At 36.3% G+C, this 27,217-nt stretch overlaps 3 protein-coding genes across 9 annotated transcripts; 2 read left to right on the forward strand and 1 right to left on the reverse strand.

The window, feature by feature from the left end:
* Positions 1-90: 90 nt before the first annotated feature.
* tbp (TATA box binding protein) lies at positions 91-5,700 on the reverse strand. Of its 2 annotated transcripts, XM_053502018.1 has the most exons (9): positions 5,623-5,695; positions 4,757-4,814; positions 4,238-4,385; positions 3,678-4,015; positions 3,471-3,558; positions 2,737-2,828; positions 1,315-1,482; positions 1,101-1,195; positions 91-987 (listed from the first exon to the last, which is right to left on the reverse strand). In XM_053502018.1, exons 3-9 carry the CDS (start codon positions 4,289-4,291, stop codon positions 908-910), a joined length of 915 nt encoding a protein of 304 aa, XP_053357993.1. In that variant the 5' UTR covers positions 4,292-4,385; positions 4,757-4,814; positions 5,623-5,695; the 3' UTR covers positions 91-907. The 2 variants fall into 2 exon arrangements, with proteins under 2 accessions (XP_053357993.1, XP_053357994.1); XM_053502019.1 differs by lacking the exon at positions 4,757-4,814 and having other exon boundaries at positions 5,623-5,700.
* Positions 5,701-5,705: 5 nt separating this feature from the next.
* On the forward strand, positions 5,706-15,203 carry zgc:153169 (uncharacterized protein LOC767799 homolog). 6 transcript variants are annotated; one of them, XM_053502021.1, is made up of 12 exons: positions 5,706-5,785; positions 6,279-6,473; positions 7,089-7,227; positions 7,452-7,608; positions 7,736-7,781; positions 8,862-8,900; positions 10,433-10,521; positions 10,678-10,693; positions 10,786-10,853; positions 12,397-12,501; positions 13,065-13,121; positions 14,110-15,203. In XM_053502021.1, exons 2-12 carry the CDS (start codon positions 6,365-6,367, stop codon positions 14,200-14,202), a joined length of 918 nt encoding a protein of 305 aa, XP_053357996.1. In that variant the 5' UTR covers positions 5,706-5,785; positions 6,279-6,364; the 3' UTR covers positions 14,203-15,203. The 6 variants fall into 6 exon arrangements, with proteins under 6 accessions (XP_053357996.1, XP_053357997.1, XP_053357999.1 ...); XM_053502022.1 differs by having other exon boundaries at positions 5,708-5,760; XM_053502024.1 differs by having other exon boundaries at positions 5,715-5,753.
* Positions 15,204-16,745: 1,542 nt separating this feature from the next.
* rab1ab (RAB1A, member RAS oncogene family b) lies at positions 16,746-26,666 on the forward strand. The gene is made up of 6 exons (XM_053501250.1): positions 16,746-16,913; positions 22,413-22,485; positions 24,449-24,544; positions 24,700-24,795; positions 24,914-25,045; positions 25,671-26,666. The coding sequence occupies exons 1-6, from the start codon at positions 16,900-16,902 to the stop codon at positions 25,866-25,868; spliced, it is 609 nt and encodes a 202-aa protein (XP_053357225.1). The 5' UTR covers positions 16,746-16,899; the 3' UTR covers positions 25,869-26,666.
* Positions 26,667-27,217: the final 551 nt, after the last annotated feature.

Here is a 27,217-nt window from a genome sequence, read left to right on the forward strand (position 1 = left end):
TCAGTAAAATATTCAACAAGTTAGTTAAAGTGGGAAGCAGATCAATGTTTTAAATAACATGGGATTAATCAATCAAAGGTATACAAAACAGTAAATGGAAACATTTATTTGCTTGTTGTGGAAGCAAATCAATAACAGGCAAAAAAGAAAGAAAAAAATACAAACAGTGCTTCACATGAGGCTGAATATAACCCAAACAATGAATACCTATTTAGCTGCACCAAATCACAGTCCAGGCTTTCTGCCATTCCATAACTTTCATGAACAGAGATCTACAGTGACTTGTACAGAAAGAAAGTGCACTTGACTAACAGTACAACAAAACTATTAGTTATCAATACGCACCATGTATTTGGAGAGCCAACATGGATACAAACAGTATATTCATTATAAGGGTTAGAAGTAACACTTCAGGGGAATTTTAATGAAATTACAAAAAGCAGTTCATAACACACTGCACAGCTGCTTTAACAAAATAAGAAGCCTTAACAACTGTCAAGTGTTCTGTGATCTCAACACAAAATTTCAATAAAGGAAAAATTAACTTTAACTGATCCATAGAATATTGACGCTGTAATATTTAACACTTTCGAGCCAATACTTTTCTTGTATCACGACAGTTCTAAGAAATTATCCTAAAAGGTACCTGCCTGCTCATTAGACGGAATGTCAAATATAAAATAAACAGGGGGGAAAAATAAAGGTAAAACCATTAAAAGATTCTGGTAAAACTGTTGACTGTGAAACCAGCTGAATAAAAAAAATTTAAAAGATAAAAATTATTTCCATTTACTATCTGTGGAGTAAAACATCATTATTTACAATTAAACAAAACTAAGAAAATGTATGTCCTGGTAAACTCAGTTCCCAAAGACACTTATAATAAGAAAGGTGCAGGTCCACAGGATTATGTTGTCTTTCTGAATCCTTTTAAGATAGGATATATATTTTCAAATGCTTCATAGATTTCACCCCTCACCTTTGCACCTGGCAATAAAGGAAAGAAGAGAGAAAAAAAAAACCTTTACATTATCAGCTTCAGATATTCTAAAGTGTACTTTACCCATCCACACACACACCAAAAAATAAAAACCACATACCTGTAAGTACAACTTTGCCTGAAACGAAAATTAAAAGCACAATTCTGGGCTTAATCATTCTGTAGATTAAACCAGGGAATAACTCTGGCTCATAACTGAAAAAGAAACAGTTTGTGATGTCAGTCACAACATAAAAAAATTGGCTAACCAGAGAAATCAAGTCCACATAATGAAGTACACCATATTTTTCCCCTGACTGTGACAAAAGACAGACCTGCTGAACTGCTGATGGGTAAGAACCAGGCCCTCCAGTCGGATCGGGAACTTGACATCGCAACTTCCAACCATGTTTTGAATCTTAAAGTCCAAAAATTTGGCGGGGAAGCCGAGTTTCTGCACTACTCTTGCATATTTCCTGGCAGCCAGACGAGACTGCTCCTCACTGGAAAGAAACAATACACACACCTCAATTACTGAAGCTTTTCTAAGAGATGCTCCCAACCAGGTTTTAATTAAAATTATATAATTTAAATAATAAAATTGTTAAAAGCAGTCTAGCATTTTTCGGGCTCTAAGGAAGATTTGAATTGGGGACCTCCCCAGGAAAATGGCATTCTCCTTAGGTTTGGTTGGGGAATTTCTTTTGTTTTTGTTATTTTACAATAATGCTAAAGGTTTGCAACTGATGTGGCTTGAAAAATAAACGCAGACTACCTTCATTTTACAATTTATCTAAATATGGCAGAAAATGTTTTTTATAAATGCATTTTATTAAATATATATTTAATAAAATGCAACTTACCTTTTTTTTCTACGTCATAGAAACTAGCTCTCACACCAATAAGCTACTCAACCCAGTAGGGGTTTCTCCAGCTGTTGCCCCTCACTGTGCACTTGCATCAAATGTACATTACTCGTAATGAAATTTCTTTTACAAAAAAAAAAAAAAAAAAAAAAGTGTCTCCATGGACTGCAATGAATTAAATGCATTTTTTTATAAGGCTCCCCCTGGTGGCCACAAACCCCAATGAGTCACTTATTTAGAGCTTTTATTTTATCTGTGAGACTCAGTTTGGGTTAAATGAACATTCATTATGCTTAAAAGTATGCGGACACATGACCATACATGTGCTTTGAACATCAAATTCCACATGTATTGACTAAGATTTATTTATTGAGTTTTATAATAACCATCATTCTTCTTGAAAGGCTTTTCACTAGAGTTTGGAACATGGATAGGAGGATTGGCGCTAATTTAGCCTTTGGGGTTGAGGTCAAGGATGTGTTCAGGTTATTAGAGTTCCTTCGCCCTACCCTTGGTAAGCTACCCTGGACCTTGGTTTGTTCACAGGTGCAGGGTCATGCTGTAACATAGTCAGATTCTTCAGTTTCATTGAATGGAAATTTTTCATGGTACAGCATACAAAAAAAACCTTGCTTGCTCTTGCTTGCTTTCAACGTGGCAGAAGAGTAAGGAAGAACCACAATTAAGAGTTATGTTTTGTGTCCACAAACATTTTGCCATACAGAGTATTTTGTTATGCAATATGGATTTTGTCTTTAGTTTGTATAAATCCTGAGTATTTCTACCATATAATTACTGCTTGCATAACACTTTGTTTTTTTTAATATTTGGCAAAAAATTTTGGCTTTAGAAGGTTAAAATGTCTAAGTGAAAATTAGATTTCAACTTTACCTCTTAGCTCCTGTGCAGACCATCTTGCCTGAACTGAAAATCAGAGCAGTCGTTCTAGGTTCTCGTATTCTCATGATGACGGCCGCAAAACGCTAAAAGAACCATGCATCTTATGTTAGGCCAAATGCATCATATTTTATATACAAAAAAAGCCATTACTAAAATGTTAAATTATTTCGCTAAAAAAAAAGAAAAAAATATGTAAAAAGTAAATAATTGTCTACAATATGCAACATTAATTGCAAATTACAGTTGTAATAAAGGGTGCAGATTTAGCAAGACAAATAAAATGTAATTAAAGTTATTTATTTATTTTTATTAAATCCAAATTTTATTTTTCACATACAGTCATACACTGTACGAAATGTAGTGAAATGCTTATACAACCGCAAGTGACCTTAAAAGAGAATTAAAGCTTATAATAAGAAATAAATATGAATAGAAGAAATACGATAGAAAACTTTAATTGAAAATATATAAATGCCTTTTTAATTATTTAAAAGGTATTTGTAAATTAAACTCCACATCTCTTAAAAACAAGAGATTATATATTTTAGCTTAGATTCTGTATGTGTATCAAAATTGTTGTCCATGCTAAACAAGCACGTGTTATTGAAAAAGCGTCACCACTTTAATGGCAAGTTTGCAGGGCAGTGCAACAAGCTGACTAATACTGTATTTTACAGAGAAGTATATTTGTGGTGATAACACACTTAGATTTAGGAAAGTAATACCTTAGGATTATACTCAGCATTCCTGGCTCGTAGTGCTATTGTCTTTAGGTCAAGTTTGCATCCCAAGTTCACAGTTGACACAATATTTCTTTATAATGAAGAAAATATGCATGTAAATTATTAGCCATAAAGAAACAGATGGACAACACATTGTTACACACATTAACAAATGACCTAAATATCAATAGCTTAAGAAGCAGAACTCACTGTAGTTGAGGGACAATGCCAGAGCTTTCTGAAGCTGGTGTGGCGGGAGTGACGGGGGTCATGGGTGTTAAAGGGGTTGTGTAGAGAGGGGTGTTTCCTGGCAGTGCTGTGGTCGTGGAAACTGCTTGCGAGTGATAAAGCTGAGGAGTTTGGCCAGATGTACCTACTATACCACCCTGCTGTTGAGAAGCCGCCTGCTGTTGCTGTTGTTGCTGCTGTTGCCTCTGTTGCTCCTCTAAGAGAGACAGGCTGTTTGTGTTCTGTACCGGCTGTGGTGTAAGCCCTGTACCATATGGCATCATAGGGCTAAAGATGGGAAGACCAGGCGTCATGGCCCCCTGCAAACAAGAAAGGATTATCATCTGAAAAACTCATAGGAAATTATACTGAAAAGGTTTTAGTTTCAACTATTTAATTATTCGAAAGACAATTTAATGGACGGAAAAAAGCAAATGCCTGATTATTTTATCTGAACCAAGTATAGAATTAAAGTTCAAGACAAGCGATGTCAGACATTTTATACATTTAAATTCAAATTAAAATCTTATTCAAATCATCACCTGAGGCGATGAAAGGCTTTGTGGGAATGAAGGCAAGCTGTTGTTCTGCTCCATGTTGTCTAGTTATGAAGCCAACAGGAGATGAATATTAGCACAGGTGGGCCCGGAGACTGCGTTTAGATGTCCAACAGCATCCAGTGATAGAGACCTGAAAACAGCAATCACTAGCTTATTAACCAACCACAGCAGTGCCAACATTCCATAACAATACAAGACAAAAACAGTAGTAATCCAAATGTGTTGCAGGGTTACAGACAACGTGCTTATACCTGGATCAGTTAATCAAACACTGAATTTGTATCAGGTCATATTATTGTAACCGCATTAAAAAAACAGGTCAATAAAATCAATCACTTTTCTCTCTGTGTGTTTTGCCACACACTAACATTGCATGAGCAGCAGTTTCAAAAGATGAAGTCGGCTGGCTTTACATGCGTTGGAGGAGACACGCAAGCATTTAAAAAGGGGGGAAAAAATCCAAAACAAAAAACAAAGCAGACAAACGGCAAGAGAGTTTACCTGGGTACCAAGAAGATATCAGTATCAGAGTGGTATTAAGTGCTGCGTGATAGCCATCCTATTTAAAAATGGGGAAAAAATTTTGCATTCTTAAAATCACAAAAAACCTACAGGCTGTCCCAAAAGTCTACATACATAGGGTATATTTGGATCAACAGTTTCCAGGTTGTTTGCTTGATTTTCATGACCGCAAAGTTGCTGGTGAGATTTATGAGCCTAATTTGTGTTTAACACGTGAAGACTATAGTGTCCCAAGAGACGATACAGTACAATTATTGTTTAAAGGAATGCATTTTAAGTGCAATTACATGCATAACAACAGGTGTGAGATAATTAAAAGTGGGAGTGACGACTTAGTGTGTTTGCAAAGAAAAAAGGTTTATGTACGGGATGTTATGCAAACAAAGTTACATTAAGGTAAAAAGTATGTGTTTTTTCATTAAATTTATATATCTTATATGAAGCTAGGCTAGCTGGAAAGCAAGCGAATAAACACTTAAGTTCCAGGGTCTATTGGTTTTAGCTACGGGGAAAAAAACAGCATTTTAATAGCTAACAAATGCAAAACTAGCGACTGAATTATTCGTTTATGTATTAATAACACTGGCGGTGCAACGCACGGAGACACGCAGCCTCAGCAAAATCTCACCGGGTTAAATCAAATCCATCTACCGTTAGCAAAAGCCCGCTTACGCTAGTGTTAGCCTGTCATCGCTACTAACATTCTTATTAACTTTAACACAAACATTTCCAGAAACAGGCTATCCTGAGAAATAAAAAAACAACAAACGAATACACACAACACTTTAATGAAAGACGCATTAAATTGCACGCATTCCGAGCTCATATGAATAATTTGAGGTTACCTTGTCTCAGACTAGGCGCAAAAACATGAGCCTTTTACAACCAGTTCCGCCTGTTCACAGAACTACTTCCGGCGTTTTAATATCCCTGGGCCCCATGATGCCTTGCGCGAATACGGAGCACTACGTCCCCGGTGAAACGTAAACAATCGACAAATTGTAACCTGTAATTATTTAATTAATAGTAAACAATTAATATTAAAATACACCATGTTTTTTTGACAGAAAATGCACTTAATAATGTAATATTAATTCATGTTTTGGACAGCTGTCTGATAAATGCCCAGCTATGCTCTAGCTATTATTAAAGATATTTATAGCATTAAATAAATAAATGTACAGCTTCTTATACACCTGCTAACCGAATTTAAAGGGTTAGATTGTTTTACATTACATATGATGCCTGAATTTTGCTTCTTTGTCATAGTACTGTAGATTACAGCTAACTTCACCTGTTTAATAATGGACATGTATATATGTGCATAATTTTATTAAGAACAATATCTATGATGATTTATTACATTTTGCAAACATAGTAAAGTTATAAAAGTCCATACCCACTGCATTTTTATTCATAGAGGAGCACCATGTTTGTAGTGCATATTTAGGAGCAACAACAAATAATTTACACCTGCAGGTTTTTCATTGTGTTTGCTCAGGATTTGAGAGGTCACTCAGCCAACACTGAAAAGGCCAAGCCATATCTGGGTACACACACGCACAGAGAGCACATAAGGCATACAACATGGCTGCTGTGGGCACTTGGGCCTTCTCACTTCCTGCTGTAGAAAGAATGCGGCGCATGATTCTAGCTGGACAAAGTTCCACTGATGTGGTAGAAAATGCAATCGCAGGTAAATAAAATGCCATATGTATGTATTGAAGTATAGTGTTAGAAAAATGTATGGTGGTGGTCAAAAGTATTGATGTTTATAATTTTTTTTGTAATAATGACAGTCAAGATCATAAAAATAATTCGTTATTTGATGCAATGAAATTGCTATACAACATTTAATATTTAGTATGAAGTCCTTTATTTTTCAAAACATGCTGAATCCGGCTGAATATAGAATCACAAAGACATCTACAGTACTCTGGTGTCATTCCCTCAATTCATGCCTGCTTGATTGCTTCCTGAACATCATTTATACAGTAGCGATCCCTAGTTTTAGCCAATTTTTGTGCAGATGTGAACACTCCAGCTTCAGCAAGTAAAAATCTTGCCACATATTTGTTACATCTATTAACTACACCAGCTGATTCTTATTAGCACAACTTTTCAGGCATATAGGCAAGAATGAATTAGTGACATTATCTATTTTGTACACAGGAAGAAATATAGTACATGGCATGTTTTAATACTTTTGACCACCACTGTGAGTCCCAGTTCATTCCCTTCCCCGTATTCAACTAAAGCACAATAACCACATATATTGGTAGAGTACATTCTAGTACATCATATTTTTCAGATGTTGAGAATGACGTGCAGACAGGCCATTGTATAGTTGGAAGAGGAGGCTTCCCCAATAATAAAGGGATAGTTGAATGTGATGCAGCAATAATGGAAGGTGTGCCTGGGAGATTCGGGGCAGTAGCTGCATTGCGCGGGTAAGGAAGACATGCTGAAATATATTTTAAACCCAATCGGCTTTATGCATATTTGAAGACATTATGTTTATTATATTTGATCTGTCTTTTTTTCCATGTAGGGTATTTTGGCCTATTATTCAAAATATTGTTCATGCTCCTCTAAAAGTAATCCTAACAATTTTCTCTGATTGTGGTAAGTAAATTAACTTTTTATGTGTATTTTTGTGGTTGTTTTTTTTTAGGGTAGGGCAGCCATGTCGAGTAGCACGGCAGGTAATGGAGAGAAGCGCTCACAGCTTTTTAGTTGGTGAAGGAGCTGAAGCTTTTGCACGGGAACATGGTTTTACTATTGAGCCCAATGAAAACATGCTCTCAGACCACACAGCCACTGCATATCAGGTAATTACACACAATGTCAGTAGATCTTTAGAGTATGGGCTGAGGCCAATACTATTCACCAACAAGAGGGGAAATACTAAAACAATTTTATTTTGTCTTTTTGTTTTTATTTAATGTACACCTTAAGGAATTTATTAAAAAGGGGAAACAAGTCCAAGGCCATGATACTATTAGTAAGTATAAACTGGAACTTTTTTCATCTTTTTATGCTTTAGTTGGTGATGCAGTTAAAGAGGCACAAATTGATCAGTTTATTTCAGGATAATATTTAAATCTCACAAACATTAAACAATTCAATCTGGAAAAAATTTGGAAATGTTTTTCTATTTTAGACAGCTAAGTATCTGTTATATTTTGAAGATGTTGTTATGATGTGTTGTGCATTTGTTGGTTTTGTCAGCAGAAGAATCTCCATTACCGTAACCCAGTAATAATAATAGGTTTATATCAGATATAAATGTTTTGTATTAGTTAGAATTTGAACATGTGCTACACTGAGCTGCTTCTGACATAATATCCACTGACTGGCCAAATAAGTCAACATTTCAGAGAAGTCTATTGGGCTGCATGAGGGAAAAGACTGCTAAGAAGTTTTGAAAGTACTGCAAATAGGTTAATAAACATTCATTGTGGAAGATATGTGGTTGAAAAAAAAAATCATGAATGGAGCTCAATTAAACACTTGGTGAAGTTGCATAGTACAAAATAAATTTTAAAAAGCTAGGTTATAGTGAAAGAATTAGCATTTCCATATACACATAATGTGATGGGAAATCACAGGATTGGGATTAAACAGCTGTGTGGCCATAAGAAAACCACTTTTTACTGAAACTAATTTAAAAAATGCTTTGGTTTGCTAGCATAAAGTTTGGACTTTAGAAGTCTAAATTGATGAGTTCTGATTGACCCTATTCCAGAGTGATGGGCATGTCAGGGTAAGAAAGGGAGCACATGAAACAACGCACCCATTTTGCATACTGGCCAATGTACCAACCTTTCGAGGCAGTGTTATAAATTTGGGGGGTGTTTAGGGGGCAACATTATGTGGCAATAAAATGGACACCTCATTGTATGCTGTAATCAAAGCTAAAGGTGGCTGAATGAAATCTTATTGACATTTTTTTGGCCAGCTGTTTTACAAAGGGTTAATAATTGAATAATGCTAATATTCAGTGTCTATTATTATCTGTTGTGACAGTACAAACCACTAAGCAAAAATAAGAAGAGTAAGGCTGTCTTGTGTTTACTTACAGGTCTCATTGCATTGGATCTCACAGGAAACATAACTGTAGGTGAGAATAATTTCTCTTGATGTTTTCATTTATTCTTTGCAGATTAGGCTAATTGGCATTCCCAAATTAGTGTGAATGAGTGTGTGAATCTGTATACAGTATGTGTATGTGCCCTGTGATGGATTGGCACCCTGTCTAGGGTGTACCGTACCTCGTGCACTAAGTGCACTCATCTCCACTTCAAATAGGAAAAAGAGGCTACAATTTGCACAAGCTCACCAAAATTGGACAGTTAAAGACTGGAAAAATGTTGCCTGATCTGATGGGTCTCGATTTCTGTTGAGGAATTCAAACGGTAGAGTCAGAATTTGGTGTGAACAGAATGAGAACATGGATCCATCATGCCTTGTTACCACTGTGCAGGCTGGTGGTCGTGGTGTAATGGTGTGGGGGATGTTTTCTTGGCACACTTTAGGCCCCTTAGTGCCAATTGGGCATTGTTTAAATTCCACGGGCTACCTGAGCATTGTTTCTGACCATGTCCATCCCTTTATGAGGACCATGTACCCATCCTCTGATGGCTTTGGGGTAGGCTCTAGGATCTCTGCAACCCTGTATACAGAATTAAGCAAAATAGACGATAAGTGAGTAAATGAGAAGGAAATATATATTGCTTGCAATGACCTAAAATAATGCTTGAATATAAAAAAAAAAAGAAAAAACATGGACAAAAAAGAAAAAAATGAAAACATAAAGTAAGAAAGTAAGCTATATAGACAATCAAAAAAGAATGTGAAAAGATAATAAAAAAAGAGAAAATAATTTTAAGTGAGCTGATCATGAGAGAGCAAAACATGAAATAGATTTTACAAAAATGCTATCTTGTTTAGGTGACTCACAAATATCAATATGTGAAAAGATGATGTAAGTAGCAACAATGATTAACATCTTTCATGTTGATAAGCCTAGAATTTACCATTTTGAAATAACCCCAGATCATAACACTGCCTCCAGAGGCTTTTACAGTGCTCACTATGCATGATAATTGCATCGGTTCATCTCCTTTAATTCTTACCTGGACACACCCATCATTGATTACTCAATTTACTATGAAATTGAGTAAATCTGGACTCATTCAATCACATTACCATTCTCCATTGCCAAATCTCAAAAGTGCAATCTTTTTTGCTCACTAGCAAACTGAAGCCTTTATTTCCAGTTAGTCGCATTAACAAGTGGTTTCTTTATGGACACTAATCTGTTTGGGCCTAATCCCGTAAGTTCTTGTCACACTGTGCATGTAAAACTGCTTTTACTTTCACTATTAACAAAGCTGTGCAAAATTATCATGCAACTTCACCAAGTGTTTAAATGCTCTTCAATCACAGTTCATTCATGACTTTTTTTAACCACATTTTTTCATCAAATTGACGGTTCAGCATTATCAAGCAAGTTTTAATAATGCATTGGACAGTTATTAACCCAAATGCATATTTTTTTCCTTGCTTGATTTGGGACACTAATTTGACCATTCTGAAACAGTCACTTTTTTCTGTCCAGGTAGACTAATGTTGCTCTAATAAATTGTTAAGGTGTTTCTACATCAGGAAAACCCTTCAAGGCTCCAGGACGAGTGGGAGACTCTCCTCTTCCTGGTTGTGGCCTATATGCTGACCACACAGTAAGCTTTTTATTTTTAACTAACTTACACTAGTAAGCTAGTTAAATATTAGCTTTTGTTAGTATTAGTATCTATATCACATCCATATAGTTTACAATTTAAGAAATAAATAATATTTAAATTTACTCTGTAACTGTGACTTGTTTCTGTGTTTAGGTGGGTGCTGCAGCAGGTTGGTGCTCTGTAATACTTTAGAATCAGAATTTTTCAGCATTTGTGTCTCTATATTGTGCATTGTATTTTTTATATGTTCGTCTATCCCAGCATCAGGTGATGGAGACAACATAATGTGCTACTGTCCTAGCTTTCAAATTGTACAGTTAATGAGACAGGTATGTAATCTGTGCTTTAAATAAGTATTATAAGCAATAACTGGTGAGAGATGTGTATTAGTAATAAGATAAAACAGTAATAAGATAAGACATTTTGTTGTGTTTATTTTAATGTTGATCATTAGTTTGACAATAGACTTTGCATCACATTATTTCGCATCTTTATTTTGCCTAAATCTTTTAGTTTGAATTTTGCACAATAATGTATCTTGGATTTATTCTAAAGTTTTATGGCTTGTTAACATTCAGAGATTTTGGAAGTTTGCAGGTTTTACATACAGATAAACTGCATATTAACCTACAGTGCATCTGAAAAGGATTCACAGCGCATCACTTTTTTCACATTTTGTTATGTCACAGCCTTATTCCAAAATAGATGAAATAAATTTTTTTCTCAGAATTCTACACACAACACCCCATAAAGACAACATAAAAAAAAGTTCACTTGAGATTTTTGCAAATTTATTAAAAATAAATTTTTTTGTGAAAGTATTCACAGCCTTTGCAAAATTTGAGCTCTGGCGCATCCTGTTTCCCCTGATCATCCTTGAGATGTTTCTGCAGCTTAATTGGAGTCACCTTGTGTTAAATTCAGTTAATTGGACATGATTTGGAAAGGCACACACCTGTCTATATAAGGTCCCACAGTTGACAGTTCATGTCAGAGCACAAACCAAGCATGAAGTCAGAGGAATTGTCTATTGACCTTCGAGACAGGATTGTCTTGAGGCACAAAGGAAGGTTACAGAAAAATTTCTCCCGCTTTGAAGGTTCCAATAAGCACAGTGGCCTCCATCATTCGTAAGTGGAAACCACCAGTTAGAAACCACCAGGACTCTTCCTAGAGCTGGCCTTCCATCTAAACTGAGCGATCGGGGGAGAAGGGCCTTGGTCAGGAAGGTGACCAAGAACCCGATGGTCACTCTGTCAGAGCTCCAGAGGTCCTCTGTGGAGAGAGGAGAACCTCTGACCTAGAGTGGCCAGAGATTCTCATCAACTGTGAAAATTTTGTTTCTCATGGAGGAACAAAAAAACCAAGGCCTCTTGGTTAGCTAGTTTAGTGTCTCTGTTAATTTATGTTGTAAATTTATGTTGCATGTTGCATTTATGTTGCAACTTGAACTTGAGAGTCCTTCAGGTGCCTTTTGGCAAACTACAGGCGGGCTTTTTACCAAAAGTGGCTTCCGTCTGGCCACTCCACCATTAAGGGCTGATTGATGGTTGTTCTTCTGGAAGGTTCTCCTCTCTCCACGGAGGACCTCTGCAGCTAAACGGGTGTTGTGTGTAAAATTCTGAGCAAAATTTTTTTATTTGATCCATTTTAGAATAAGGCTGTGACATAACAAAATGTGGAAAAAGTAATGCGCTGTGAATACTTTCCGGATGCACGGTATAAAAGCAAAAGGAAATACTATTGTGTGACATGTGAATCCACATTGTGTAATATGGATATAGACCATTATTGATATTCTGATCTGTATGCATTGTTTAAAATGTGTAGAATCTGCCACATGTCAACCTGCCTTTTTTCTTTGCCTACAAGGGTCTGTCTCCTAAAGAAGCCTGTTGTTCTGTCCTTGCCAATATAAGGAAAAGAACAGGAGAAGATAAATGCTTTGAGATTGCACTTATTGCTTTAAATCTGAAGGTAAATTATATACTTTTGAAAGAATTATCCCTCACCTAAAGTATTATTAGGAACACCATACTAATACGGTATTTGACTCCCTTTCACCTTCAGAACTGTCTTAATTCTACGTGAAATTGATTTAACAAGGTGCTGAAAGCATTCTTTAGAAATATTGGCCCATATTGATAGGATAGCATCTTGCAGTTGATGGAGATTTGTGGGATGCACATCCAGGGCACGAAACTCCCGTTCCACCACATCCCAAAGATGCTCCATTGGGTTGAGATCTGGTGACTGTGGGGGCCATTTTAGTACAGTGAACTCATTGTCATGTTCAAGAAACCAATTTGAAATGATTCGAGCTTTGTGACATGGTGCATTATCCTGCTAGAAGTAGTCATCAGAGGATGGGTAAATGGTGGTCATAAAGGGGCCTAAAGTGTGCCAAGAAAACATCCCCCACACCATTACACCACCACCACCAGCCTGCACTGTGGTAACAAGGCATGATGGATCCATGTTCTCATTCTGTTCACACCAAATTCTGACTCTACCGTCAGAAAACAAGACCTACTCAACAGAAAACAAGACCCATCAGACCAGGCAACATTTTTCCAGTCTTCAACTGTGCAATTTTGGTGAGCTCGTGCAAATTGTAGCCTCTTTTTCCTATTTGTAGTGGAGATGAGTGGTACCCGGTGGGGTCTTCTGCGGTTGTAGCCCATCCGCCTCAAAATTGTGCGTGTTGTGACCTCACAAATGCTTTGCTGCATAGCTCGGTTATTTCAGTCAAAGTTGCTCTTCTATCAGCTTGAATCAGTCTGCCCATTCTCGTCTGACCTCTAGCATCAACAAGGCATTTGCCGCATATTGGATGTTTTTCCCTTTTCACACCATTCTTTGTAAATCCTAGAAATAGTTGTGCGTGAAAATCCCAGTAACTGAGCAGATTGTGAAATACTCAGGCCGTCTGGCACAAACAACCATGCCACACTTAAAATTGCTTAAATCACCTTTCTTTCCCATTCTGACATTGAGTTTGGAGTTCAGGAGATTGTCTTGACCAGGACCACACCCCTAAATGCATTGAAGCAACTGCCATGTGATTGGTTGATTAGATCATTGCATTAATAAGAAATTGAACAGGTGTTCCTAATAATCCTTTAGGTAAGTTTATATTTCCTGGCACAGTCTGCTTAATAATTAGGCACAATTTGTATGTTTAAAGGAATGATTAATGTACAGAGTGTAAATATGAGCAATTTGCGAACACATAGACATACGTACTTGCATCGGTCTTACTGTACTACACAGCTTAAGAGAAAAAATATAAATAGAGTCAGCCAAAAAATGTATAAGCCAAAAAAAAATAGTATGATGTATAGTATACTATTATAATATGAATCAAATGATCATAATAATATCACATTAATATCATAATATTATCATATATATCAATATATTACATATAGCAATAAATGTAATATTAAAATATTTATACAAAAATTTTACATTTTTTATTCATATTTTTAATAAAGTAAAGTATAATAGAGTACAATAAAGTTTAATAAAGTAAAATCTTTAAGGTGATCTGTAAATTCTTGACCTCAAGGCTGGTTCTTTCAGGGAGAAGTTGGTGCAGCTTCCTCAGTGGAATTCCCATATACTTTCTGGAACCAGGGAATGGATTCAGTGGAAAAGAATGTCCTTTCTTATTGAATTTTCGCTTTCTTCTCAACAGTATAAATGTTCAAATATAAAATTTCAAGAGATACAAATCCAGTAATCTGTATGCATAATTGTTTGTGTACTAAAGTATTTTAAAATGGATTTTATTGAATAATTCTCATGTTTTGGGTTCACTTCATTGCAGAAAAAGTTTTTTTTATTCTTGTCTTAAAATTAGTACAATTAAAATGAATATATCCTGTAAAGACTCCCCCAGGGATAGGCTCCAGACTTTCCGTGACCCTGTACAGCCAAGGTTCTCATACTTAATATTTAAAGGTCCTTATGTGATTTCTATTTAAGGTCAGAGGTCTGGACAAATATATTGCTTATAACTTACATTCTGACACAAAATACATTTAAGCCTAGTGAAAAAACAAATGCCACTGTTTGACCGCAATCAGATGCTCAAAATAAAGCAACTCTAACATAAAAAGCAACATGCATTTAAGTGTCAAAGGTTCAAAATAGGCCCAAGTTAGTGCAAAAGAAATGTCACTGTTTGCCTGTAAATTGTTGCTTGTGAACCTGAGCAGCTCCAAATTTTTTAAGTTTACAGGTAAGTCTAAAATCCTCTTTTAACTGATGTTCATGCCCAGAGGTGTCAAGTAACGAAGTACAAATACTTCGTTACCTTACTTAAGTAGAAATTTTGGGTATCTATACTTTACTGGAGTAATTATTTTTCAGCCGACCTTTTATTCTACTCCTTACATTTTCACGCAATTATCTGTACTTTCTACTCCTTACATTTTAAAAATAGCCTTGTTACTCCTATTTTATTTCAACTTGTCATTTAAAAAACAAACAAAAAAAACATCTGGATAAATCACGCCATCCGGATGGAGCGAACTTGATTGTGGTTGGATGAGAAGTATAAACATACCATTCCGACACCCTATTGGTAGGTACGCGATCCATCGCACCTGCACATGACGTCACGTCACACACTTCAGCAAGGACGTTTGAATAAAATAGCATTTTTCGGTTGATAAGGTTGTGATAAGTAAACGAAGATGTCTATATATATATGTCTATATATATAAGATATATAAAGGCCTATATATATATATATATATATATTTTTTTTTTTTTTTTTTTTTTTTTTTTTCCTGACAGCACTAATGTTTATTGTAGACAACCATACAAGGGCAATAGTTACTAAGCCTGTACTGGTACACTAATTTTCTTGTATGTTGCCCTCACGGATTCCTGCAGCTAAGCTTGGATGTACATTTACATTCCAATAAAGGTTACCGATGACATGCCTATGAAGTTTGACTTTTATCCTTAATGCTTTTTTCCCCTCACGTTACTTTTACTTTTATACTTTAAGTAGTTTTAAAACAGTACTTAAGTAAAAAAACAGTACTTAAGTAAAAAGCTTAAGTTGATACTTCAACTTCTAAAGAAGTCTTTTTAAACCCTAGTATCTATACTTCTACTCAAGTAATGAATGTGAATACTTTTGACACCACTGTTCATGCCTAAACAAACTTAATAAGCAAAGTGTATTTGTTTTCATGCCTGACTAAACTGTTTAAACATTAAAAGGACAACACAAGACACTGTAATATCAAAACGATTTAGACGTAAAAGTTACATACTGCCCGAGGGGGTTGTTTGCTTGTTGCTTCTAAAATTAGTGGAAAATGCCAGCCATTATTTGTGGACAAATGAGAAATAAGCCGTGTTTGGGTGCACCCCGTCTTTCAGGCATAAGGAAAACAGAGAATTTCACTAGCTGATTCAGGAGGACAGAGAAAGCCCCTGTCCTCTGTGACATACTCTGACACTTGATCTGTGTGATGTTAAACACTATAAGCTCACCTGATGTCATTGTTGCATCACAAGACGTTAAAGATGGAAACTATTATATTTAGCCTAATCTTGGGACAGGATCGCTGGAACAATACTTTATTACACTGAATTGTTACATTTCTAAGACAAGGTGTGGGCTGGGCCCAGACTGATTTGCTGTACAGTCCAGATCTGGCTTAGAGAAAAGCCTTGCTCCACACTACAAGTTATATAGAGAATGCATGAATCAATTAATAAATTTATAAATATAAACAAATATGATTTTTTTTATTATATGCCATATTATTTTGTTTTTTTAAAGGTAATTTGTTGGTTGCAATGACAAGTGTCATAAAGAGTTATAATTTAATTGATTTAATTTTAATAATAAGGATATAACCTGTTTGATTCAGCATTTATTAACACACACGCGGACTTATTGATCACTGATTCAAATTCACACCAGCCTCTGCCACGTTTCACTAATGACGTAATTTTTACCTCTTATGATAGAGGGCAGGATTGCAGTAGTAACGAGTGAGACGGCCCAACATCTATGAACTCATTATCGATGCTGTGCAGTGTAGGGAATTGTAGTTTTTCGGCCTGTGGTTTTCCTGCCGTATACGTTTCGGGTCTTGTAAACCAGAACTACAACTTCCGGGAATCCGGCCCCGCTGTTTGTGACGCAGTGTGTTTGAAGAGCCGCTATTTCCTGGTTGAACAGTCAGCCATTTTGGGTTTCAAACGAGGAGCCTCTGGTCTGAGGGAGTAGCTAGCCGGAGAGTTACTTTTTTTAATCAGAGGAGATTTACTGTTTCTACTTCGTTCAAACCGACCGAAGTGTTATTTAAGAAGAGGAGTTACTTCCACAGTATCAAATCCAAGATGAATCCGGAATAGTAAGTGGATTGATCACAGGATAGCCTGCTAGCTCTTACCCAGCTAGCGTTAGCAATTTTTTCCACAGTGATCAGGTTTGACAGCTAGCCAGCAGGTTAACTATCTTTTAGTTATCTTTCTGTCAGTAGAGGCGACTTGCTTACCTGTGTCAAAATTAAACCGTTTATCTTCCCCGTAGACTTGTTAATTCTTATAATATAGTTTTTCATCCTGTATGACGCTTTCGTCTAGTTTACTTTAATAACTAGCAGTCGGTTATTAGCCGTTTGGGCTGACTAGCCGTTTATTAAGGTTAGGTAGCTAACTGTTGATTTGTCTCCTTACTGCAGTTACATATTAATGTAGCCGGGTTAGCGGAAGATTTAACATGTAGGTAAAGTGTTTAAGTTTAGTTGGTTATGTGTTTTAAAGATGAATAATTTATATGTGGATTGTTTATGAAAAGGTAGCACATAAAATTGCTACAATTACATAAACTAGGATTTTACTGTTTCCACACTTTCATTGAGTACCTCTGTCAAGTTGTGCTAACCAAACATTTAACACTCTACCGCTGGATAATTACTTACTGTTACAGGATTCATATAGGTTATACTCAAACTATGAAAAGTAAAAATTATAATAAGAAATTAATCTCATATTTGTTTTGTTTCATATTTCGTTGAAGACAAATATACAGAGAGCAGAGTTTGTACATTACTCAGAATTTGTCTCGCTCATAGATTTCTCTGTATATTTATTAACATGTAAACCTATCTGATCAGGCAGTTGGGTGATTTTACACATAATAAACCGTACTTGGTCTTTTTTTTGTGATTATGTTTACACCAAAACAAAAAAGTATAGAAATGATTGCAGACCAAATTATTTGTATGTCAACATTTGTGAAAAAGTAAAACACAAAAAAAAACTATATCTATTATCAGATTAACCATATTTGTGACGTTTCAGATATGAACTGATACACTAGAGCTAACCAGAAATTAAAAGAAGCCATGTTGTTTCTTTTTCCATCGAGCGGACTGGTAGTGCTTTATGCTTTGTTTCATTATGCTTACACAGACAGTGCTGCCATGACCATTGTCACAGCTTTGCCAAGATGATCTTCTCACCATTTACAAATCGATTCGTGTTTTCTAATGGTCTAAAAAAGCGATAAGTGCAAGTTTAGGAAAGGAAGCCACCCTTCCTCCGCTCAGCTGTGTGTTAGTCATGTGCGGGTCACATGCCAGATGACGCGGCTCTTACAAACCTTTATGCTAAATGCTGAACAACTGGAAATACGCTTGCCTCCAGGATGTGTTGCAAATCATTCACGTTGTGCCACTTTCTACTGGTATAATTTGAATGAAAGGTTTATGGGCATAGGTTTTGCTGGTATCATCATCTTGTTGATCTTTCTTGACTTAAAAAAAAATATATATATATATATATATATATATAATTTTTTTTGCAATAGGCACATTTTCCATAAAAGGTATAGTAGATGTTACCCAGGTTTGATAAAGCTAGTTTGGAATTTAGTGTTGGTCGTTTGTGGTGTGGGCATCACAATTCAGTCCTAATGTTGTTTATCAGCAGATGTTGGGGCAGTGCAAAAAACTGTACTTGCAAGTTCCAACCTTCATAGGGCTTCGAATACTAGATGAAGCCAGGAAGACACATCACTTACATCCATGAGAATTGCTGTTGTGCCAGATTTACTGAATGAAATGTTTCAAAAACATTATTGAAAATAAATATGTCTTTATTCATTCATTTTCTAGGAATATGATGGTGACGTGCCTTGTGATGTGTGATTTTTATTATTATTACTATACTCTAAATACTATTATATGTCTAAAGTGCAGCAGCAAAACATTATGTTCTGGATGTCTGTGTACAACACAGCAGCATGCATTGTCAGCTGTCGTCAGCCTAATGAGAAGAGTATGACTCAAATTTATTGCATTGAGATTGGGCAAGAACTTGCGGAGCCCCTCAGGTGAACCAATGAAAAACCCTGAGCTGGAGGATGAGCATATACAAACATTATTCCTTTGCTTTGCTAGGGCTCTGAAAACAGGATTTCCAATCCACACCCCTCTGCACAACAAACATTCTACAACCTAAGTTTTCAGAGTCTTTCGTAGTTTTTTTTTTATTACATTTTTTAAAATAGAGAAGTGTTTTTATTGTCTTTCACAAAATTGTGTTGATAACCAAACGTATAACCTAACTGTCGGGTCATAGAATCACGTATGCAGACGACATGCAACAGCTCTCACTCAATATACTCCACTCTGCCATAACATTATGACTACCTGCCTAATAATGTGTAGGTCCACTTTTACTACCAAAACAGCCCTGGCCCATTGAGGTATCGACTCCAATAGTTCTCTAAAGCTATGTTGTGGTACATGGCACCAAGCTGTCAGTAGTAGATCCTTTAAGATGTGAAGTGGGCCTCAATAGATTGGACTTATTTTTTCAGCACATCCCACGGATGCTTAATTGTACTAAGATCTGAAGAATTTGGAGGCCAAGTCAGTATCTCAAACTTGTTGTTCTGCCATTCATGTGGATGTTACTTTGATACATACCTAAAGTGCATTCTAGAGCATCTCTTCCCCAGGCAAACGATGCACACACACCCCAGCCATCCACGTGATGTAAAATAAATCATTATTCATCAGGCCAGGCCACCTTCTTCCATTGCTCTATGTTTCAGTTCTGATGCTCAAGAGCCCATTGTAGGCAGTCAGCCATAGCACCTTGACCAGTCTGCAGCTACATGGCCATATATACAAAACAAACTTCAATGCACTGTGTTCTGACACCTTTCTATCAGAACCAGCAATGACATTTATAGTAATTTCAACTATATTAATTCTTAAACATGGATCAGTCTTCGCTATCCAAATCCATCAGTGATCTTTGACTGCCTTTGACTCTTGTCAGTTCACCAGTTTTACTTCCTTGGACCACTTTTGGTCGTGGCTGAATACTGCAGCCTGGAAACACACCAGAAGAGCTGCACTTTTGGAGCTGCCCTAACCCAGTCATTCACTCATCACGATCTGGCTCTTGTCAAAGTTTCAAAAATTTCCTTACTCTTGCCCTTTTTTTTTTTTTTTTTTTTTTTGCTTTTGCTTCTAACACATAAACATCAGGGACAAAATATTCACTTGCTGCCTAGTATATCCCACCCACTCTTGGGTGCTATTGTAAAAAGATAATCAGCATTATTCAGTGGTCATAATGTTATAGCTAATCTATTCATTCTGTTGCATGCACAAAACAGTAATTTATTATTCTGATAAAACACTTTCAGTTTGCAAGGTTGTTACCACATTCAAAAGGGTAGCTAAAGCAGCCAATTGAAGACCTTAAAAAAAAAAAAAAGAATACATGTAACAAGCCAGTGTATATACAGCTTGTAATTATCAATGTGGTTTCGATTTTGTAGACATTTAAATATTTTTTTGAACATGAAGGCCACATCAGTGTTTGATTTGTTTACAGGAAGCTTAGTTAGGTTGGTGTTTCATTCAACACTTAAAGGAAGTGATGCTTGAGCCCTGTGTAATTTTCAGTTGAAGCTGAATTGAGTGCTTCAGTAAAACATACCTTTACCTCAATTTCCTTTTAATATTTTTTTTTTTTTTGCCTTTTTAAAATTATCACTAGTAATCACATCTACCCACGAACCTCTGTAGTCCAACTAGGCACCATGGAGGCCAGTGGTGACCATTTAGTATGACTGTGGTAGGATCGCCGATCAAATTCACGTGCACATTTTGGGCAATTTTGGGCACTATTTGAGCAATTTGAGAACGACAGTTAGCCCGATCTGCATGTCTTTGGACTGTGGGAGACTGGCAAACCCAGAGGAAATTCACCATGCCTGGGAGAACATGCAAACTCCATGCACACAGCCCCGATGCGGGCATCGAACCTAGGACCTGGAGGTGCAAGGCAACAGTGCTAAGCACTAAGCCACCTTGCCACCAGTAATCACATGAGAAACTTTATTTAGATATCTTGCACCAGATCTCTGTGTATTGCCCCTGTTTCTCATCATACAGCTGTCTATTGTCTCATGAATACAAAACAGAGCGGAAGCCGGCCAAGCGTTTTACATCAAACACAAGGATACAGACCCTTACTCTGAAATTAAACATGTGGCTCAGCCAATTATCTTTGCCTTCTCAATCAGCTGGAAATGGAAACACTATAAAGAAACGTTCAGAGGCTTGAGCACCACAAGCTAAATTCCCCCTCTGTTGAATCCTTAATCTGCTTACTCAAGTTTCCTTAGCATCCAGCTTCACAAACACAGAATCAGCCACTGTAGCGTTGTATTAGCCATTATAACCTCCACCAAATAACGGTATACACTGATATCATGCTTCAGTGTTTTCTCTGAAGAACCCAAACTTGTTTACATTTCTCTGCAGATTTATTTTTCTAAACTTGGCAGTCATTAGTGTGTAGTTAAAATGTACTTATTTAGTTCAAATATTAATAAAATGCGTAATTCCAGTGCTAGGAATCTATTGATCTGTTTTCTCAGTTCATGACTTTGATACAAATGTTCATGTACAAGTTAAGTCAGTTCAGGAAATAATACAGGGATCAAATTCTGGTCAAGGAAGCCTGGATTTAAACAAAGTTTATTTTGTTGTGAATACAAGATACAAGAGCTGATACAAGGATTTACTTATTTATTTATTTTTGCAGTCTGGTGTGAAGGCATAGTTTAAAATAGTGGATGAAATTGGGGTTTGCTGCATCTCAAAGCCAGAAACTTTTGTTTTTTAATTATCTGCATTTCTGTGATGGTATAAATTGTAAAGTTAACTGTAACAGTTAGTAGTACTGTAAAGTAATCATTAAAGCTCTAATGTACTGTATTAAACCCCTGACGCAGTAAAAAAGTAGATAATGTGCTGTTGACCGAGGCATGTAAATCCGGCCTGCCTAGAACAATAAAAGGGCCACACCCAGACAGTTCTCAAATATGTCTAATAAGTTGATTCAACTGGAGTTTTTTTATATTATGTTTGATGTTTTTTTTTTTTTTTAAATAAAGTTTTACACGTTTAATACAGGGTGTTCTGTTGATAGCTAAATGTCTTCTGAAGTTGTTAGTTCAGTTTATCCAGTAGCTCTAAGAATGCCCTTGACAAAATGAATAAGTATTGCAATCATTCTTATAGGTAAATTAAATGTGCAGTTTTACAGTGTCACAAAGCTGAAATCATCTTAAACCATGAGATGTTGGTAACATAAATATTTTTTAAGTCTTAACACTATTTTGAGATCAGACTATTTGAGACAAAGTGTCCTGCTGCAAGCGTCTAACATTACCTGTGTTATCACATCCTACCAAAAAAATAAATGATGTGTTATGTTCACCATTTCTGTAACTCAATCTCATGTGCCCAGAGTTCAACTATATCAAAAGATCTCAATGACTCGGTGTCTAATTCTCTTTGCTGCTCTCTTTCCTACAGTGATTATTTATTCAAGCTGCTCTTGATTGGGGACTCCGGTGTTGGAAAGTCTTGTCTTCTCCTCCGATTTGCGGTAAGTACTTACATCCAGTTCAGATATGTAGTTCTGATCCATTTTGATCCGCAACTTTTTTTTGATTCTGTAAAGCTGCTTTGCGCCAATGACCGTTGTTAAAAGTGTTATACAAATAAAATTGAATTGAATAGACATGCTCTCACTGGCCACTTCATTTGATAGTATTAGCTTTAGCTTCATAGTATTATATTCAACTTGATAGTGTTTTTCCTTCAGTACTGCTTTAATTCTTTATTGTATAGATCCAACAAGTTGCTGGAAACATTCCTTAGAGATTTTGGACCATATTGACATGATCGCATCTCTCATGTCACCACATCCTAGTCTGAGATGAGTTTAGCTTTGTGCATAGTTATCCTATGGTCATAAAGGGATGAACATGATCAGTAACAATACTTGTGTAGGGTGTGGCATTTAACTGATGCTTTGTTAGTACTAAGTGGCCCAAAATGTGCCAAGGATATGTGCCGCACAACTTTACACCAGCAGCAGCCTGAACTGTTGCTAAAAGGCAGGATGGATGTTGTTTGTGCCGTATTTTGACCCTACTATTTGACTGTATCAGCAGAAATCGAAACTCATCAGCCCAGAACCATTTTTCCAATCTTCTATTGTCCAATTTTGCGAACCATAACCTTAATTTCCTGTTAGCTAACAAGATCGTCATTTGGTGTGGTCTTCTGCTGCTGTAGCACATTTGCTTTGAGGTTTGAAGTGTTGTGCTTTCAGAGATGATCTTTGGAATACCTCAGGTTGTAACGAGATGTTATTTGAGCTACTGTTGCCTTTCAAACTAGTCTGGCCATTCTCTGGCATGAGCAGGACAGCACACTGCCACTAACTGGGTATTTTCCTTTTTTCCAGACCATTCTCTGTAAACCCTAGAAATGGTTGTGAGTGAAAATACTAGATGATCAGCAGGTTCAGAAATACTCAGACCAACCGTGCCAAATTCAAGGTCACTTAAATCACCTTCCTTCTCCATTCTGATGCTTGCTTTGAACTTTAGCAGGTCGTGTTGGCTGTGCCTACTTGCCTAAGTGCATTTTGTTGCCGCCATGTGATTGGCTGATTAGGTAGCAAGCAGTTAAACTGGTTTACCTAATGAAGTGGCTGGTGAGTGTTGAACAGAAATGGGTGTCCGTGTGTAAGCCTCAGCTGCGTTTGATGTGTGTTTACAGTGTAATGTGACATTATGTCACAATTAAAAGCTTTATAGTTAAGTTACGGTTTTTGCTGAGATCAAGCTGTTAGTTTGTGCATTTGTAGGTGACTAATGTTTAATTCATTAACAGGCATCTGTCTGGAGGCCCTGCATGAGATCAGTTTTAAAATCAGTAATGGCAAGGTGCACATTTCTCTCTCTGTGAACTACAGAAAGTAATTATCACGGCGAGAAAATTGTGACAGTGATGAAATGAAGAATCTGGCATTTCATCAGCTGTTTGTGATTAGTGTGAGAAGGTAAAAAAGGTGATATACATGTATACATCTCGCTGTCTTTGCAACTAATTGCATCACTATTTTAGCAGCGGCTGACACTTTGCTTACGTTGGATGATAGAACGGCCACATCCAGTGTGAAGTGCAATTTGGGAAGAAGAAATTGGATGCAGAAATTCCTTTTTAAATGCAAGCATAATAAGACATGTCACATTTATGATGTATTCATTTTTTTTGTTTTTCTTTCTTCTTGAATCTTATTACATTTAAACTGCTCATTTGCTGCACTTTCTTTATGTCAGAAATATCTGACAAGAATGTGTGTGGTTCTTTTTTACATTTGTCTGTGCCAAATACATTCTAAACAACAACTTGACATTAAGATGTGACATTTATAACTGTGCAAATGCCTTGCTGTGTGAACAAAGTAGCTGAAATGTGCTTTTTTGTGTTGTACAAAAAAAACGTAAAATGCAATATGTTTTGATTGTACTTGCTAATTATTATGCTTTTTCTAGGATGACACATACACAGAAAGCTATATTAGCACTATCGGTGTGGACTTCAAAATAAGGACTATAGAATTAGATGGAAAGACCATCAAACTTCAAATCGTGAGTCTACTTCAGATCAAATAATGGTTACATCCTGCAATATTTTATGCAGAGCAGCTCTGATCTCTGTTGACTTTGATAGATTCTCCAGTGTACAATGTCCATCTTGTTATTTTTTTATTATTTCTTAAAATCATTTTTTATCTACTTTACAGTGGGACACAGCAGGACAGGAGAGGTTTCGCACAATCACGTCGAGCTACTACAGAGGAGCACACGGCATTATTGTAGTCTACGATGTTACAGATCAGGTAAGACTACCAAAAACTGTAGCTGTTTTCTGTAGCCTCTAAAAGTTTCTGATAAGGCTTTAAGTTCGTACCAGATGGTCTATTTGCGATTCTCATAATTTTATTTTTTATTTTGAAGGAGTCCTTCAACAATGTTAAACAGTGGCTACAGGAGATAGATCGCTATGCCAGTGAAAATGTAAACAAGTTATTGGTGGGCAACAAGTGTGACTTAACAACAAAAAAAGTGGTGGACTACACAACGGCAAAGGTAAGCATGATTTTCTCATTTGATCCCTTTATTTTTTTTATTAATTTTTTTATTTTTTACATTTCGTTTTAATATTCTGTAAATTTTACTACAGCGCTGTTGAATTTTCAATTTTGATACGGTATTGACAAAGTTTCAAAACATAAACTGATTCCTATTAAAAACTTATTTTTAACATTTGATGTATAATTTAACATTAATAATATTAATTATATTTAACATTTAAAGAATCTGCCTTGTCAGTATTTTGCAGCCGGTAACTCTGTCTTCACGAGAGAGGGCTGTTTTTATTTATTTTACAGTTTCTCTGTAAATCTACAAGCTGTCTTTTGCCTTTTTAAAATAAAGGAATAAAGACAGTTAAAGGCTGCAAGAAATGAAAGTAATAATAGGAACTAACTAGTCTCATGAACACAATGCATGCAATACTTAATGTAACCTTTGATAATTTAGTTTATTTCCTTTATTGATTAAGAAAAATAAATTGTTGACAAATTGCTGTGGTAGAAAAGGAATAAATCAATTTGGCTAACACCATGGATTTGCATTTGCTTGCAGGATCTTTGTACAGATGTACCATAATGTATATTGATGTTTCTTAACTTAGACTTCTTTTTTTCTCTAGGAATTTGCGGACTCTCTTGGAATCCCTTTCCTGGAAACTAGCGCGAAGAATGCCACCAATGTGGAGCAGGCCTTCATGACCATGGCGGCCGAGATCAAGAAGCGAATGGGACCTGGAGCAACAGCCGGAGGCACAGAGAAGTCCAACGTGAAGATTCAGAGCACTCCAGTGAAACCTGCATCTGGGGGCTGCTGCTGAGGCGCTCCTCTACAAAAAAAAAAGTCCCAGAATCCCAAGCAACAAGGCCCAACAATACAAGAGAAACAGAACTAGACCACTTATTTCCACAGAGACAAGGGTGAGATCAAGAGACAGGAACCAACTTAAGTTGCCTAAATTGTACTGTATGTAGCCGCACTACCAACAAAACCATAGAAGAACCTACAACCTTCCTGGGTCGCCCCTTTTAAACATGCTAACAGGTCAGATATTTGGTAATGAATGCTCTGGGGCTGCATTGAGACAGCCCTACACTCAATCCTTTTCCCGCCCCCACCAAAAACTCCCCAGACAGATTCCATTTTCACACAACTGTGTGTGTCTGTGTGCAGGTTTCTAAGGAATATTGTGTGTATTTCTCACTGCATTTCACTGCATTCTGCTGCAGGGCTACTGTGGGCAAAATACAATGACTCCTTTCCTCCTCTTTTTTTTTGTTTGTTTCCCATATTTTCTGTGTTGATTATTTTACTGTTAATATCAGCATGTGTAGGTTTTTGTCCCCATATACGGTGATTTGCCAATCTGCATTTTAACAAACTGCACAACAGTGGCTGTCCAATGTCAAAAAGTCTAGTGAAATATATGTACATATACATTATGTATATATATGTAAGATCGAATTGCCAGTCCTGTAGAAATGAAGACATTATCGAAGTAGTTTTACTTTTAAATCTTTTGTATTTACTTTGTGGCTGCAGACTTGTACTTTTGTTGCGCTACATGTAACATTTAACAAACAAGTAAAAATAAATATTGTACCACCACACTGTACAATATCACATATGTTTGCAATTCTTGATACAACTTGTAGAGACCTTATATGTGTTTTGATTATTTATTCAACATTCACATGGGGGAAAAATACTGTTTCTAATGTAATCTAAAATAAGTTTCAAGTTAGCAGTTATCTGTGGAATACCTTGCAAGTGGCCCAACTGCATATGCAACACTATGTTCTCATTTTTCATAATAAAGACAACTGAAGTCCGCTTTGAACAAGCGTTTTAACAGTGTGGCATATAGTTTGTCGCCTGATGCTCAAGCATAAATTTTTGACCTTGCTAAATCCTGACTCTTATGGTATACATTATACTTCGGATACCTGCCTCTTTAATTATCCCTGTTTTTTTTTTTTGTTTGTTTGTTTTTTACAATACTATAAAAAAGATAGTTTGGCAGTTATTATGGACAGTATCTCTGTATTTTTTAAGACCAGAATATATACTCCAAACAAAATGTGGTATTTTAAAACTCCTCAAACAGTTTCAGTTTATTTAGTAGCAATTATTTTAACCTTAACCTAACTCTTCTATTGTGCGCATAAA

Source organism: Clarias gariepinus, chromosome 8 (assembly GCF_024256425.1).
Source record: "Clarias gariepinus isolate MV-2021 ecotype Netherlands chromosome 8, CGAR_prim_01v2, whole genome shotgun sequence".
NCBI lineage: Eukaryota > Metazoa > Chordata > Actinopteri > Siluriformes > Clariidae > Clarias > Clarias gariepinus.

Bases quoted from the DNA above. Each gene is read 5' to 3' on its own strand.
- tbp (XM_053502019.1), bottom strand. From the start codon at position 4,291: ATGGAGCAGAACAACAGCTTGCCTTCATTCCCACAAAGCCTTTCATCG. The intron at 3,559-3,677 runs GTGAGTTCTGCT...TTCATTATAAAG, and splicing joins GGCATTGTCCCTCAACTACA to AAATATTGTGTCAACTGTGA. The intron at 1,196-1,314 runs GTCTGTCTTTTG...TTTCTTTTTCAG, and splicing joins ACCCATCAGCAGTTCAGCAG to TTATGAGCCAGAGTTATTCC.
- zgc:153169 (XM_053502021.1), top strand. From the start codon at position 6,365: ATGGCTGCTGTGGGCACTTGGGCCTTCTCACTTCCTGCTGTAGAAAGA. The intron at 6,474-7,088 runs GTAAATAAAATG...CATATTTTTCAG, and splicing joins GGTAGAAAATGCAATCGCAG to ATGTTGAGAATGACGTGCAG. The intron at 10,854-12,396 runs GTATGTAATCTG...TTTGCCTACAAG, and splicing joins TTGTACAGTTAATGAGACAG to GGTCTGTCTCCTAAAGAAGC.
- rab1ab (XM_053501250.1), top strand. The intron at 22,486-24,448 runs GTAAGTACTTAC...TGCTTTTTCTAG, and splicing joins GTCTTCTCCTCCGATTTGCG to GATGACACATACACAGAAAG. The intron at 24,545-24,699 runs GTGAGTCTACTT...TCTACTTTACAG, and splicing joins AGACCATCAAACTTCAAATC to TGGGACACAGCAGGACAGGA.